The sequence below is a fragment of the Dermacentor andersoni genome, chromosome 10 (assembly GCF_023375885.2).
Source record: "Dermacentor andersoni chromosome 10, qqDerAnde1_hic_scaffold, whole genome shotgun sequence".
NCBI classification, from domain to species: Eukaryota; Metazoa; Arthropoda; class Arachnida; order Ixodida; family Ixodidae; genus Dermacentor; species Dermacentor andersoni.
This window is the reverse complement of record NC_092823.1, coordinates 109,869,640-109,886,386: the sequence shown is the minus strand read 5'-3', so window position 1 is coordinate 109,886,386 and position 16,747 is coordinate 109,869,640. Positions and strand designations below refer to the sequence as shown.

Below are 16,747 nucleotides of genomic sequence, written 5' to 3'. Positions count from 1 at the left end.
AATGAACTTCGCGCCTTCTTCATTGCATCTCATTGCATCAGAAGCAAGGATTGCATTGCATTGCATTGCACACTGAGAGCACGCTGTAAGAAGCCGTCGACGCTATCGAAGACCAGCTGAACGGTTCCGGTTTGATATGCTCACCGAGCAAGTCAGAACTGCTTGGTGAGCAGTTCAAGCAAGCGAACTTAACAAGAGCGAACCAAGAAGACTTACCAAGAATACTTAACAAGAGCGAAGCGAGGGACTACGAGGCTATCAAGATCGTGACGAGGAACGGCCAAGTGATCCCGGAGGTCGACAAATTCCGGGTGCTCGCCATGATTATACACAAGCGACGGCGCAACGGCGAGACCATTTCTCGCGTCACAGCCAACATTACCAACGCAATGCGTCTCATCAGGCGTGTCGCAAACCACAATGCCGGGATGAAGGAGGAAAGCTTGATTCGGCTTGTGCACTCCCTCGTAATCAGCTACGTCACCTACGTTGCAGCCTTGCAAAACTGGTTGCACTGTGAAAATAATAAGATCAACGCCCAAATCCGACGAGCTTACAAGGCGGCGCTCGGACTATTCAAGTGTATGAACAGCAACAAGCTCCTGAGCCTGAGGGTACACAATACCCTTGAAGAAATTGCGGAAGCGCAACGGACCGCTCAGTTGGAGTGGCTCTCTATGACCGAAGCCGGCAGGCGCATACTTCAATACTTCGGCTTCACGCCCGGGGCGAAAAAGGCGAGTAGCGACGTTCCTGTCCCGGACGGGACCCGGCGCGGGATTCGGGTAGACCTCATCCCGAGAAACATGAATCCGGAGTTTAACAAGGAGAGAAGAGCGGTGGGGGCCAAGGTCCTCATCGACTTTCACGCCAAGGACGAGCACGCAAGGTTCGCGGATGCGGCAGAATATCAGGGAGACAGCGCGGCGTTCGTAGCTACGGTCACCGAGGCGTCGTACGGCGCGCGACGAGGGCAGCGGCAAGCTTACGGGTCCGAGAGGCGTGTCAGGAGGAGGTGGCCATTGCCCAGACCATTGCCGACCCCGGGTGCCAGACGGTGTTGTGGGATTCGCGAAGGGCAGTGTGGAATTATGCCAAGGACAAAGTTTGTGGTGAGGCTGTGCGCGTTCTGTGCACTACTGACCTGCAACGAGAGAATAGGTATGTTAAAATCAAGTGGTTCCCGGAGCACGCGGGCAACAATACGTCCTAGAAGCACGATAACCACAACGAGATGGCAGACTCAGTGGCACGAGCGCTAACCAACCGCGCCGCCGCAACCGACCGTCCAACATTGTGCAGTGCCATGGACCGCATGACGACGTTCAACGCACTTAAACAGTTTCACCGCCTGGCTCGAAGCACATTCCCACCCCCGCACACGGGGCTGAACCGAGCGGAGGCGGTGCTGTTAAGACAATTACAAACTGGTTCCTTGCCCACCCCCGTGTTAATGAATCATCTGTACGCGAAAGTATATGAGTGATGTGTGCTGCGTGTGCCAGCGGGAGAGGGCCACCCAGACGCACATCCTATGGTATTGCTCAAAGTTCCCCGACGAAGTTTCGACAAGTTCAACGATTCCGCCGTGACTCGCGGCTGCGGCGGAATGCTACGACCACGAAATCCAAACCTGAGCCGTCCCGCAGTTCCGGCGGCTCTTTAATTACAAAGGGCGAGCGAAACCGACGGGTCTGTCGCCCTCAGGGCGACAGACCGCGGGAGTAACACGCGCTGGGGTTGAGTAGAGACCACCCGCTGACAAGACGTCCGGGACCCACGTCGCGGCGCCGTTTAGTAATGGTGGTGTTCTACAGGCGACTAAATAATGTTGTTTCTCTCTGTCATTGCATGGCTCGGTGCACATTAGTTTTATAACTTACTACGGGAACTCTGGCACGGTGGTAGTCCGACCATTGTGGAAATCATTTCGGACTGTAGCCTTCAATTTGAAGTTAGTTACATTCGTAGGCCGAGGAACAAAGTCGCCTTTATCGGGGAATCCCTAGTCCACGTAATTTTGGTCAGGGTATTACGCATATATATGTCCGCGTGGTGATTATATCATGTGTGCATGCGTTTACGTGTATATTCGCAATGAAAAAAAATCATGCTTTTTTCCATTCCCAACGTGCAGCCTGGAATTCTGAAGTAAGTTTCAGTAGTCTCGTGGTCAAACACACACATCAACTTTCAAAGGGCCAATGCTTTAGCTGTCCAAAGGATAAAATTATATTTGCCAGATATAAAAAACGCTCACGAAACACACAAAAATACTCTGTGCCGTCGAAGCAGAAAGGAATTAAGTTAGAACATTGAGTTCGTGCTTTTCATTGTTATGAGTGCAAAAGAATATTTGAATCCATAATTATAACAGATACGAACTCAAGAAACGAGTTTTTGATGTCGCCAACAGGACATCGCGGCCAGTAATTTCATACAAATCTACCGGTGGCTTCACTTCAGCATTGGCTAGGTTTGAAATCGACGAGACACATTAGAAATGCCAGGATTTTTGCTGCCACCAGTCCTCCCACTCTTCCTGCTGGATGACTTGGAGCTCTCCGGGCTTCCAGTCTTGCACTTCTTGCGTAATATCCCCTGCACGAGGGTTCGTTTCATGTGATCCATGGCCATCCTGGAGAAGTCTGAAGCACGCCTTGCCCCGATTCGTGCTTCTTCCACCACTGTCGTGCGTGGCAGGACGCGGATGACGAGAAGGGAGACGAAGAGGAAAAGTCCCGCAATGGCGAACATCAGGTCTTGGTGTCCGGCTGGCTTCAGGACGAGGGTCATTGCCGCGCACACGGTCGCGACACGCCCGAAGGCAAACGCCCAGCAGAAGACACCGGCTCGCACTGCCGATGGAAAGAGTTCCAGGACGTAGGTGTAACAGTGTACAAGGACTACGTTAGAGACACCCTTGGACAGGACGAGTAAGGTCTTTGTGATCGTGACGTATCCACCGCCCACCGCCACACTCAGCGCGCATTGTATGGAGCCCGTCAAGAGGAAGCACACGCTGAGCACTCTGACGAGTGCGACGCCGGTCATCAGGAAGTGCATCCCCGCGTACGTCGCCAGTGTGATGACAACCGTGAAGCACGGGATCCAAAATTCGTTATACGACGCCATCGAAAAGGCGCCGAGGTAAAATGTAAAAGACATGGAGAAGCAAACGGCAAACATGGCCAACGCTCGACGCCGGAGGAAGCGATAGTCGACCAAGTCTTCCGTGTCCGCACCTTCGCGACTTGCGTGGTTCTTTATCTGTTCTCTCAGCTTCTCCACGAGACAGGCCGTGACAGGAAGTGGGACGTTGTTTGTGTCGGCAGCCTCCATCATTAGTGCATCGGCCTCGTCCATTCTTCCTTTCGCAACGAGCCATCGGGGCGACTCTCGGGCGGTAGACAAAGCCGGGAGCAGGAGAGCCGTCGGGGCCAAGAACATCACCTGCTTCAGACGCCATTCGATGACCACCGGTTTGACGATGACACTCCAAACCTCACATAACGTCATGCCCAGAACCGCCAGGAGGAGCACTTGCTGCGGCCTGTGCGCGTGCGTCATCACCTCGAACGGTATAAGGCAAGTAAAGATCATGTGTACCGCGACACTGGCCCCGGTGAGGAAGCGCACTACTACGTAGCCTACGTAATTAGTGGCCGCGAAGGTGCACACCGTGCAGGTCACTAACGCTGCGGTGGAGGACAGCAGCATGGCTCTCCTTCCGACATAGTCAACGAAGACTCCGGCTAGGATGAGGGAAACAACGGCGCCGGCGTTCTGCAGGGCGACAAGAATGGCCGGCAGCAAACGTTGGTCGCACACCATGTTCCAAGAGCTCACCGCACTGGCCTTGGCCGTCCGAACATCGTAGTCCCACTCTTCACAGGGCACGTCGCGTAGGTCGCTGGTGTTCTGGAAGCATCGGCTGTACCACTCGTCGGCCCCGGTTAGAACAGCGCCGCTCTTGCGATGGTCAGCGGAATCGATGTGGTCAGCGGGCGGCTTGCAGCGTTCATAAACACGGCAGCGGCTGAAGCGTCCATTGGCCTCGATCGGTATGGCCATATTCTTCCAATCCGCTCCAGAGATGTTGAAACCGGCGAGCGGCTTGCACCAATGATCGATGTCACCTGTGACAAGGGAGATCACGATTGCGTGGCAATTAACCGAGAAAAGTCCCAGAAGAACGAGAACGAGCATCCTTGTCTGAAAAGGGCCGTGACCAAAGGCTTCCTCGCAGTCAAAAGACTCGCTTGTTCGGAGATCGGCGCCTGCCAGTCGCTGGGGTAGGATGACGTCCATCGCCTGGTTCTCAGATGTCGCTCTTCGGGTTCAGTAGTGCTGTGCGGTATCCAAAGAGACGATTCAAAGAGACGAGAGCTAGCGGCGCGGAGGGGCCGAAACGAACACTTCTTCATCAGCTCGCGCACTTCACAGTCAATCACAGTGTCACGCGCCTTTGTACAGCGTTTGCATCTCCGCTTTATACTTGGTGAACCAAAAATAGTTCATTTCGCTTCATCCTTTAATAAAGCGATTACCATAATTATCCTAGGAGCCTGTCCTACTAGTCTGGTGTGCTCTTATGTTAATGTTAATCCGTGATTTTCTTTAAAAAGAATATTCGGTGAGCTCCTGTCATGATCAATGCAGGCGTTCATGCGAATAACAGTGAAGCCAGGTAGGGACAGACTGTCTTGTTGCATTGTTCCCTTCTATGTAGTCGATTTCGCTCAGTTTTCTGGTACGGGCACCTTCACTTTTTATGCTGCTCAACCATCCACGCTCAATGCGCGCTGTTGTCCTATTCGGGTCTTTTCACCACTTTCTTCACGCGCGGCTGTTCTTTATTCTGGCTTTTTCCCTTCTCTGTTGTTGACTTCTAAAATTTTATGATGCCGTGATGTAGCACCTTGGCTCTTCTTTTGCTTGCCTATCGGGGCACCTACTCAGTGGCACATACCCATTGTGGAGGACGTTCACATACTTGGTTTCACATTTGCATTTGCACATACCGAATGGACAAAGCGGACTATTCGGGCACATACCCAGTGACACATGCCCAGTCGCACATATTCAGTGACCCAAGTTGTCTATTCTTGCACATAACTAGGGGCACATACCCAATGTCTCAAGCGGTCTACTCCAACATTACCTATTCGGAGACATAACAAAATGGCGCACATACCTAGGGGCCAAGAGGGATGAGGGAACATTCCTAATGTGAGAAAGCAGAGAGGCCGGCAGGAAAAGCTTTGTGTGTGGCCTGCTACTCTGCGAAGGGAAAGGTAAGAAGAGTAAAGACCAAGTTGACGCAAAGGATGTTCGATCCAGGCAGACATACTGAAGAATGCCTTTAGTTCTGAAAGAATGCTAATTGCACTGAAATTCCACTTTGAAGTAGCCCATATTGTCTATTTTTTTAAATACCCAGTGCTACGTGCCCATTACACATACGGAATGGGCCAACATGTCTTTTCGGATACACACTCAGTGGGTACAATCGCTCGTGCCTTGCGTACCTTCCAGAATTGGCAAACCTATTCGTCTCGCGAATACAGTGTGAATGCACAAGGTTCGGCGATAACATGGACAACAGGTTATTGGTGATAACTTCGGCAAGCAAGAAATCGTAGTTCAGGCTGAACCAGCTCCAGGAACAGAGAAGCCCGAGCGATTGAAAAAATTAACTTAGAAAGCTTTTACATAAACAGAAGAGATGAGACATCTCTACCACGACAGTAGGACCAGATGGAAATCCCAATACAGCTGATCAAAGAGCTGGCTCAAAGCATACCCAAGAATTTCGGACATTGCCACTTCGGCAATTTGTTCAACCTTGCTTCAATGCACCAGCGTAACTCATAGGGCAGCACTTTCGAAAATTCAATTTCAAACGATCGGTCTAGTTTCTACAAGCTTTTTTTAACAACGTCGATAGGGTGTTTCCTTTAATTAGCAAACGCATTTATGACACCTAAGCGGTACTTAGGGCTGCATTATAGCGGTGTTTCGGTCCTGACGAAAAGAGAGAGAAAAAAAAATGAAGGGCCAAGTGACAACGTGAACTAGACGCTCGCTATAAACACATCTACTACGTTGGGCTGGTTGTGCTCGTCGTCCCAATTTCTCCCATCATACATTACGTCATGCCTCACGTTGATCAGACCACTGATTACTCCTTTATAATATCCCGCTTACGTATAACTGCGCGCGCAACGAATGTGGATTGTTGGGATGGTGGATACCCATCCGGCGTTGATTAAATGGTAGGGGTCACAGCTAAACGTGCCATTAGCCAGACGTACAAGGCGACCAAGTAGAGATGACGACGTTGCGTTGCAAAAATTGGAACGTTTTAGTTAGAACAAGGTGAAGGCTTCAGATGACATGACACATTAAGCTGCGTATCGGGGCTGTTTAATAACCCAGAAGGGAGAATAAAATGAAAGCAATCATCGGACCCCCGGCCGGTGGGTACTATTAGCTTCAGGAGACGAACCGCTGTCTTGGTTCTTGAAAATCTCCGAGGCGACCACTTTTGGCTCTTCCCTTCCCTCAGTTGGAGGTCAGCGTTCTTCAGCGTAGCACGCTTCTGTTGACCGGAGAAAAAGCAACTGACGTCAGCAGCGCTTCATCAGACGTGGCCGCTGCATACCACTATGTTTGAATGAGGGGCGCATTCTTCCGTTTTCCCCCAGAGCTCAAACTCTTACCTGTTCTTTGTGGCCCGAAAGGGGCGTACTCTAACTCCGTCTCGTTATCACCGCCTCATTGTCACCCCCAAAATGACCTTGTCGACAGGTAGTCCGTTCTTCCTGGCGAAGGAACACTCGATAGGTGTTTCGCAGATGGGTAAGCCATTTACTTCAGCGTTGAACAGCCACGCAACACGACACACGAAACAAGGAGAACCCACGTCTTATGGAAACCCATGCCGCAGTTGGAGCTGGCAGGGCTAGCGCCAGGTCACTCCCGAATTCGCGAGGCACGAGTCACGTGGCACAATGAATCGGGGCTTTCAGAATGGTGAGTCGCGACACGACCAATGTGATGGGAAAGTTGCACTCGTGGAAGGGAAAGATATAAATCATCACGTAAGACGCAAACGCGTACTTTCCCGTGGCTAGTCCCACCAGGATTACTTTGCAGCGTCGTACGATTTTAATGTCACCGGTGTTATCGCGTTAATGGCGAAAGCACGCGTGTATCTCATGCCCGCCGCTTATTTGAGGAGAGAAAGTCCACGGGTTCACCCAAGCACAGCCTCCGGCGGCTGCTCGCAGCAAAGGCTTCACGCTCTGTCCATATATTCGCGCGTCGATCCCGACACTCTCCCAGTATGTTCTAGTACATTCTAGACCAGGCGGCGCAGAAACGCGAAACAGTGCGCCAAGGGGGAGCGTGGCGTCTAAAACTTCGGACACCACGAAGCTCTCGAACAAGAAGCCGTGCATCTAAAAGGGCAACGGACGGGTGTGTTTCTCTGCACACTTCCGTAATTCCTTTAATAACAGCAGGCGGCAGAGTGTCACGGATGTTTCACAAATCGATTTCATCAGTCGCCTCGGACCACTTGCCTCGCCTCCTCTCAGTTACTGACTGCATTTTGTTATGACGGAAATGACGTCACGCGCAGACGAGTGAGGACGGCGTAGTTGATTCGACGATCCTGAGCTATACGTATAAGGGGACATTGCACTAGCGCGTAAAAAATGACGCGTGCAGGAACATTGAAAAAGGCGCACCGAAACCATTCCCGGAGGAGGGGGTAAAACGCCTAATATAGCAAGCAGCCCGCATCAAATCAGTGGTTAGGGCTTACCCTAGGTATTTGTGTTGCATCGCGGTGCGATGGGTTGCGCTTGACGCTGGTGGTTTGGCGGCATGTCGAAGGCGAACGATGATTCATAGCTGTCGATTTCATCGGAATAGGAGCTGTCACTGTCAGACAGCTCCGAAAAGCTGGTGCGGCTGACATTGTCACCCGAAGACCTTGTGGCAATGGTCCGGCACGGTCACGAATCGGCTGAGCGTCTCTGCCCTTCGCCGTTTTCGTTGACTAACATTTACGTCACATGAAGGGGTTCGCTCGAATGCTCGGCCAGATGTAAATTTTGTTGTTGCGCTGTTTTGCTTATATAAAGTTAGTTTCCAATTTGCTGATAAATTCCACTATCTGATACGTCATACTAGACAGGAAGGTCTCAGGAACATGAAATTGCCGTAACCCTGTTGCAGTAAAAATAAAATCGCCGGAGTTGCCCTCAAAAGAACTTTCGACGTTGAACGTGTACTGCAACACGGTACCGTGAGACCACGAGCCTTCAGCGGAAAAAGGCCGTTGACCCAGAAAATGGGTTAAAAGCCAAAGAAAACGATCCGCGCATAAATAACTAAATAAATAAATTAAATAAATAAGTGAATAAATAAACCAAATGAAGCAGCTAGCTAATTGTTTGCTATCTGGCGGTGCGACTGTCTCGAAAGAAAATTTAACAAAAGTTCCGGTGCACTCGCTGTATTCAAAATGTTGGCCATAGTAGTCAGCGTACTGGTTACATAGGCAAATAGGGCAATAAAACGTGCATTATTTATGTACCGTGATACAACAATACGTACAGGCAAGAACAAGGGGACGATCTTATTTATCATTGTTCCATGGTTGTTAAAAGCGACCGGTGGAGAAAATGCTTAATACGCTTACTCTTCTTAAACAACACGCGGTTGCGTACGGACCTTGCATTTCATTCGTGGTTTCATTAATTTCGAAAGCGCCTGGCTACAAACATGAGCTCCGCACCTTCTTCACTGCATCTCATTGTATAACTCGGTGCGCAACTGTTTCATATTTAAGTAACTAGGGGAACTATAGCGCGGTGGTAGTCCGACCTTTGTGGAAATCAGTTTGGACTCTAGTTTTCAATTTCAAGTTACCTTCGTAGGCCGAGGAACAAAGTCGCCTCTATCGGGGCAATCCCTACTCCAAGTAATATTGGTCAGTGGAGTGCGCATATATATTAAACGTGCGCGTGGACATTAAAGCAGGTATGCATGCGTTTATGTATATATTCGCAATGCAAAAAATTATGCTCCTTTTTTTCCATTCCAAATTTGCAGCCTGGACTTCTGAGGTAAGATTGAGTAGTCTCGCGGTCGAGGGCACACATAAACTTTCAAAGAGCCAATGTTTATCTAACAAAATGATGGAAATTATATTTGCCAGGTAAAAAAAAATACGCACGAAACACACAAGGATACTCTGTGCAGACAACACAGATAGGAGGTTAGAACATAAGAAAGTTCCTGTTTTTCACTGGGCTAAGTGCAAAAGAACATTTAAAAGCATAATTATAGCAGACACGAATCCAAGAAGCGACTTTTCGATGCCGCCAACACGACACCATGCCCAGTCACTTGATACTAAGCTTCCAGTGGCTTCATTCCGGCGCTTGCTCGGTTTTAAATCGACGAGACACTTTAGAACTTCCAGGAGTTTTGCTGCCACCACTCCTCCCACTCTTCCTGCTGGATGACTTGGAGCTCTCCATGCTTCCGGTCTTGGGCTTCTTGCGTACCATCCTCTGTACGAGGGTTCGTTTCATGTGATCCATGGAGATCCTGGTGGAGTCTGATGCGCGCCTGGCCACGATTCGTGCTTCTTCGACCACTGTCGTGGGTGGCAGAGCGCGAATGACGAGAAGGGAGACGAAGAGGAAAAGTCCCGCCACGGCGAATACCACGTCTTCGTGTCCGGCTGGCTTCAGGACGATGGTCATTGCCGCGCACATGGCCGCGATACGCCCGAAGGCGAACGCCCAGCATGCGACACCGGCGCGGACTGCCGATGGAAAGAGTTCCAGGACGTAGGTGAAACAATGTACAAAAATTACGTTAGAGACGCCCTTGGAGAGCACGAGTAAGGCCTTGCTGATCATGACGAATCCAGCGCCCACCGCCACACTCAGCGCGCATTGTATGAAGCCCGTCAACAGGAAGCAGATGCTGAGAACTTTGACGAGGGCGACGCCGGTCATCAGGAAGTGCATTCCCGCGTACGTGGCCATTGTGACGACAACCGTGAGGCAGGGGATCCAAAATTCGTTGTACTGCGCCGTGGAGAAGGCATCGAGGTAAAAAACAAAAGATATGGAGAAGCAAACGGCAAACATCGCCAACGCTCGACGCCGGAGGGAGCGATAGTCGACCAAGCCTTCCATGTCCGCACCATCGCGACTTGCGTGGCTCTTGATCTGTTCTCTCAGCTTCTCCACGAGACAGGCCGTGACAGGAAGTGGGACATTGTTGGTACCGGCAGCCTCCATCATGAGTGCTTCGGCCGCGTCCAGTCTACCTTTCGCGACGAGCCAACGAGGCGACTCTCGGGCAATAGACAAAGCCGGGAGCAGGAGAGCCGTCGGGGCCAGGAACACGACCTGCTTCAGACGCCAGTCGATGACCATGGGTTTGATGATGACACTCCAAACCTCACATAACGTCAGGCCCAGAGCCGCCAGGAGGAGCACTTGCTGCGGCCTGTGCGCGTGCGTCATCACCTCGAACGGTATGATGCAGGTAAAAATCGTGTGTACAGCGACAATGGCCCCGGTAAGGATGCGCAGCACAGCGTAGCGCACGTAAGTTGTTGCCGCGAAGGTGCACACCGTGCAGGTGACTACCGCAGCGGCGGAGGACAGTAGCATGACTCTCCTTCCGACGTGGTCTACGAATGCTCCGGCTAGGATAAGGGAAACTATGCCGCCGGCGTTCTGCAGGGCGACAAGGATGGCCGGCAGCAAACGTTGGTCGCACACCATGTTCCAAGAGCTCACCGCACTGGCCTCGGCCGATCTAACGTCGTAGTCCCACTCTTTACAGGGCACGACGCGGGTGTCGCTGGTGTCCTGTACACATCGGTTGTACCACTCGTCGGCCCCGGTTAGAACAGCGCCGATCTTGTGAGGCTCAGCGGAATCGCCGTGCTGGGCGGGTGGCTTGCAGCGTTCGTAAACGCGGCAGCGGCTGAAGCGTCCATCGGCCTCGATCGGTATGGCAACATTCTTCCAATCGGCTGCAGAGATGTTGAAACCAGCGAGCGGCTTGCACCAATGGTCGACGTCACCGGTGATAAGGGAAATCACCAAGGTATGGCAATTAACCGAGAAGACTCCTAGAAGAATGAGGACGAGCATCCTCTTCTGGAAAGGGCCGTGACCAAACGCTTCCTCGCAGTCAAACGACTCGCTTGTTCGGAGATCGGCGCCGGCCAGTCGGTGGGGTAGAAGTACGTCCATCGCCCAGTTCTCAGGTGAGGCCCTCCGGGCTTAGCAGTCTTGAACAGTATTGGAATTGAAGATTTTCACTAAACGCCAGCTGTGCGGACCTGCCGAAAAGAAGGCTTCTTCTTCTTCTGCTTCAGCGCATGCACTATACAACCTGTCACGTTGTCGCGCGCCTTTGCACGGCGTTGGCATCTGCGTTTACTACTTGGCTGATTGCTGATTGCTGATTTCACTTTATCCGTTAATAATTAGATTACCATGTTTATCATAGTAACGTGTCCTATTAGTCTGGTGTGCTGCTATCTAAGAACTATCCCATGATTGTCTGAAAAAATATCCGTTGGAACTCCTTTCATGATTAATGCAGACGTTCATCCGAATAGAATTGAAGCGATGTGTAGGGACACGCGGTCTTGTTTGATTTTTCCCTTCTATGTAGTCGATTCGCTCAATTTTCTTGTAAGGACATCTTCACGTTTCTGTTGCTCAACGATCCACACTGAATGAGCGCTATTGCCCCATTCATTACACTAATTTCTTCACACTCGACTGTTATTGATGCGGGCTTTTCCGCTTCTCTGTAGCTGACTCCTCAAATTTTATGCTGGCGATAAGTAACCCCTCGGCTCCTCTTTTGCTTGTCTATCCGGGAACCTGCACAGTGGCGCATACCCATTCTGGGGGATGTTCACATCCTCAGTTTCACATTTGCATTTGCACATACCGAATGGGCGAAGCGGAATATTCGGGCACATACCCAGTGACACATGCCCAGTTGCACATATTCAGGGACCCAAGTTGTCTATTCTTGCACATGTCTATTCATACCCAGTGGCACATACGAAATGGCCCAAGCGGCCTACTCGCAAATTACCTATTCGGAGACAGAACGAAATCGTACACATACCCAGCAGCCAAGAGGGATGAGGGAACATTCCTAATGTGAGATAGCAGAGAAGACGTTCGGTAAAGCTTTGCCTGGGGCCTGCTACTCTGCCCAGGGTAAAGTGGGAAAAGGAAAGGCCATGCTGACGTAATTCATGTTGATACAGGCAGACATGCTTGATCAGTATGTCTGCCGTGTGATGGGAGAGAGAGAAACAGAGAGAGAGAGATTAATTAAAGCTGAAGTTAGTAGGCCTGCTGTACTGCATTGAGGTTTACAGCACAAAAATTTACCTTAAAGATGAGTTGTTGCTATGTCCATTAGACATTTCATTACGCACTGAAGGTCTGGTAGTGGAAGACCATGCGACATCAGCGCTTACTTTCAGGCATTAGTACCACCGGCCGCCGACGACTGGAGCCACATTCGTGTCTTCGTGGTGTCATCAGCTACGCCGAAAGCTTTCCGAGATGTTTGCCAATTACTACGTATTTACTCACCACTTCTCTTTATCGTGGCTCCGGGCCTTTAGAGTATGCAAATAAATAAATGAATGAATGAATAAAAGAATGAATAAATATAAAAAAATAAAGCGGGAATCGTATTGATTCAGGTTTTAATAAGGAAAGAATGAAGGCAGTGCGGTATTTCGTCCAACTCTAATGAGTATTTGAATCGTTTAATTTCTTCGACCTCGCTTTTGCGAAGTGTCGCAGAGTTTCTTGAATTGTTTAAGTGGTCTTGTGCTCGTATTCCAAGGCAGACTTGTGATAAGGAGGAGCCAGCCGGGTAGGGGGAGCTGAAGTTGGTGACCGACAGTAAAATTCAACGCTAACCTTCCTCCTTCTCACCTATAGATTGGATGGTCGCGTGAGTGTAAGGTATCGACCCGTGCGAAAAAGATGTTTTGAGGTGTCCACTTGCGCGGACCGGCAAGAGCACACACACGTCCAATGCGTCCGAAGCAAATGACGTGTTTTGGTTGATAAGCCGTTTCAAAGTGACACTAGGTGACCGGCTCGGTGGCCTAGTGGCTATGTATGGTAGTCGTTGTGCTATTGAGAAAGAGGCCGCGAGTTCCATTCGGGTCTGCAACGGCACTGTTTGCGAGGGGGTGGAATGCGAAAACGCTCGTGTACCGATAAGTAGGTGCATGAAAACCCAGCAAGTGACTGTTATTGTCCAGTCCATCACTACGCGTATACACGTAGTCCGTTTGATGCTTTTGGCTGTAAACAGAATCAATCAATCAATCAATCAATCAATCAATCAATCAATCAATCAATCAATCAATCAATCAATCAATCAATCAATCAATCAATAAATCAATAAGTATTCGTTGGGAAACTTACGCATCGGAAGAAGATTTGGACCGCGCCTTTAAGTGGCCACACGAATGAAGCCTCCGTTTCGCTGCATGGACTTACGCGCAAATGTTTGCAAATTTCTTCATAGGTGAGTAAGCTTCATCCGGTCCGCATCTCTCACTGACATCTCTCGCCCGTAAAAGTGATTCGAATATAGCACGTCATTAAAGTGCGAACCGGTTGCCTCCGGAAGTCTCCGGTCTCTCCGCTCGACGTAGTTTTACGCGAAAAGCGGTACGGAGTGAAAAGCCGTTACGTTACCGGTATTGCTTGTCGGCGGTGTAGCTCGGACGGTAGAGCGCTCGCTCGCTTAGCGTGCGAGAGGTACTTTGATCGATACCCAGCACCTGCAATGAATTTTTTTTCTAATTCGAAGAGAAATTGCCTTATTCGGTTAAAATGTAATGGAATATCCAAGGATATACTGCCACAAAATTTTGATGTCATAGCGTTAAGGGCCTGTGTTTCAGAAAATCCGCTGTCGGCGCCGGCGGTGTTGTCTATGAGAGAAAACTACTCTCGAACCACACAGGTCCTCCGCGTGGCGCAGAGGCGTTATTGAACTGATTGAATATCTCTGAGTAAAATGCGTCAGAAAATTAGTAAAGTACGACTTACACGCAACCTACAGACATGATAGCGTCGGATTTTCATTTGAGTATACGAGAGAAATTAATTTTGTTATACGGAAACGCGTACACAGACCTTTTATCGAGCTGCCGTTTGAGATTTCGCGCGGCTGTGCACTACCTCCAGTATCGGCCCACGCAACAGGCCGTGTTTCTACCAGAGAGTTCGCCTTAGTGCGTGGCGTTCACCACCAGTGTTTCCCGGTAAACATTGCGGTTATATAAGCTGCACTGGCTTGGAAGCGTGAGTAGCAGTTCGGGATCTTCGAATGCTGTCGCGTTGCACTCCTAAAGGTGAAGCTTAAGCATCCTCCAATTTTTTCTCTTTTTAAGACTTACCGAGAAAGCAATCGAGTAAGTACTTGTGGTTTCGAGCTTCAATTCTTTGCGAGTATAAGGAATAACTAATCATGTTCCTCGCTACAGCGAAACGCTCAAAACACGTGTCCACTGCAACGAGGGATATTATTACGAAATGTTGTGGTATTACGCCCCAAAACCAGGGATTGTGAAGCACGGACTAAAATAAATGACTACAGCATTATTTCGACCACATAAGGTACCTTAACGTGAAGCTAAAGAGCGTTTTTCACTACCCACGCCATTTAACTGCTATCTCCGTGACGGGGATCAAACCCGTGACATGGAGCTCATCAGCGCGAGCAACCAGAGCTAGAAAGCTTCAGCAACGAGAAGGGTGAATGTGTGAGTGTGGGATCTGCAGAACCTTTTCAACAGGAAAATATTTCTAGCCTATCGGCATACAATAGGAAAGGCCGAAACTGCTACGTGCCAGTTTTCAGCACCAACAGCACAGCACTTTGCACGCATTTAGCGCGCGAGCTTAACTGGCCAGCTCGTGAAATCGGCGGTGTCTGTCTGAAGCCGCGAAGCAAGTGAACGACGAGGGCGCCTGGGCCTGCGCGCTGGCCCCGGTTTGTCTGCTCGTTTCTTCTCAAATTTAATGGGCACTATGGACAACCACAACACTGAAATCTGAGAATTAAAATCGGTAATCTAACACTCTGAACACAATGACTGACACGCATATATGCCTGAAGTTGCGCTGCCTAAACGTTTGCTATTAATGGATAACGAAGAGAAATATAAGAACCAACCCCAATCACTTTTCAAGAACATGTTAAGCAGGCGGAGGGAGGTGGTTATTTGCGGCAATATACTGAACACTGTAGTGGGCGGCGGTCCTTTTTGCCACCATGCCTTACCTGTACGCGGAAGCCATGGCAACCGGTGCTTCGAGTGACACTTCCTCAAGAAACGCATTCGGAAACCCGTGCAGCGTCAGCCACCGCCTCTGATCGCCGACGCTGTGACCAGAGGCGCAACGTCTCAACGACAGCGCCTTAAATCGCTGGTTGGCGGGAGCGAAGAACGCGAGGACGCTCTCCTTACCACACTGCCACCATGCCGTACTCAACGGTGCCACCCCGTCAGCGGTACCACCGTAGTGTCTCCCACGGCGCGGTTTTCTACGCGCAAGCGGAACTTGCTGGCTTGTGAAATCGGTGGTGTCTGTCTGATGCCGCGAAGCAAGCGTATGAGCAAGGCGCCCGTAGGTGAAGAGAACCCTGCGCCGGGGCAAGCAGGAATTGAGCACTCTGTACGCACTGCACAATGACTCCACTCAGAGGAATGTTTAGGTAACGCTGAGCGAAGTGGGGATAGAGAAACGAGGCGAAGCGTCGCGGAAGAGGAAGGTAGGCGGAGTCACGCTGGGTTGACTTGCTCTGTCAGTTGCTACCGGTTTGTTGTGCGGTGCATACGTACCGCGTTCGTCTCGTGATAACACCGTCTTCGCGCGGCGTACGCTGTATGTGCGAGTGAAAGCGTGCGGCGGCGAGCCGACGACGGCGTCTCAATATCGCGTGCGCAAGGGGAGGAAGCGGGTCGAGTTCCGTCGGGCGCACGGCGGCGGCGCAGGGAGGGGGGCGTTGTACTTCGGCCACGTGGTCGCGCGGGCTTTATCTAGAAAGCGGTCCGGATTGGGGGCACATTCTACTTGGGGCGACGCTTCGTAGCTTTGTGTACACTGTGTTCTCACCGCACAGTTGGCGTCGAAGGGATAGGCAGCACGAAGGTCACTTCGCTCGCTGCTGCTGCCTTAATGCAGCGTTTTGACAGCGAATGTCCGCGGTCATCGAGTGTGAAGTGCTCACGTTGTCGTCGTTCCTCCTTAGTATTTACGCAAAGCCCCATATTTTGTGGTGACGCAAAGGCAAGATTCCACAGCAGGAAGTCCCAAGATATCTCTCTGGGGACATTTTGGATGGGTCAAATGTGAAAAAGAGGCTCTCCTCTGCGGACGTCCTTCTCCCTTAGCGGAATTTGCTTCACCACTGCGAAACCTCTGGTCTAGAGTCCATACTACTCTCGTTTTGTCTTCTTTTGCTTGTCCCGATGAAGTGATAGCTACTCGGCGGGCCAGTGTATTATGGCTCTGTGTAATAACCAGGCGACGGAACGGAGGGGGTGTGCGCATTGCGGCAACCGGGATACCCACTCCACTTTTTATTCATGGAGCGTAGCTCCGGCCACGTCTCGCACGTTGCACTT

General features: G+C 50.6%; 2 protein-coding genes across 2 annotated transcripts; both read right to left on the bottom strand.

Annotated features, from left to right (window-relative positions):
- Positions 1–2,472: 2,472 nt before the first annotated feature.
- On the bottom strand, positions 2,473–4,311 carry LOC129388080 (solute carrier family 22 member 7-like). Its single transcript, XM_055078106.1, has one exon. The coding sequence runs from the start codon at positions 4,309–4,311 to the stop codon at positions 2,473–2,475; it is 1,839 nt and encodes a 612-aa protein (XP_054934081.1).
- Positions 4,312–9,449: 5,138 nt separating this feature from the next.
- LOC129388079 (solute carrier family 22 member 7-like) lies at positions 9,450–11,303 on the bottom strand. Its single transcript, XM_055078105.1, has one exon. It carries the CDS (start codon positions 11,301–11,303, stop codon positions 9,450–9,452), a length of 1,854 nt encoding a protein of 617 aa, XP_054934080.1.
- Positions 11,304–16,747: the final 5,444 nt, after the last annotated feature.

Bases quoted from the DNA above. Each gene is read 5' to 3' on its own strand.
- LOC129388080 (XM_055078106.1), bottom strand. From the start codon at position 4,311: ATGGACGTCATCCTACCCCAGCGACTGGCAGGCGCCGATCTCCGAACA.
- LOC129388079 (XM_055078105.1), bottom strand. From the start codon at position 11,303: ATGGACGTACTTCTACCCCACCGACTGGCCGGCGCCGATCTCCGAACA.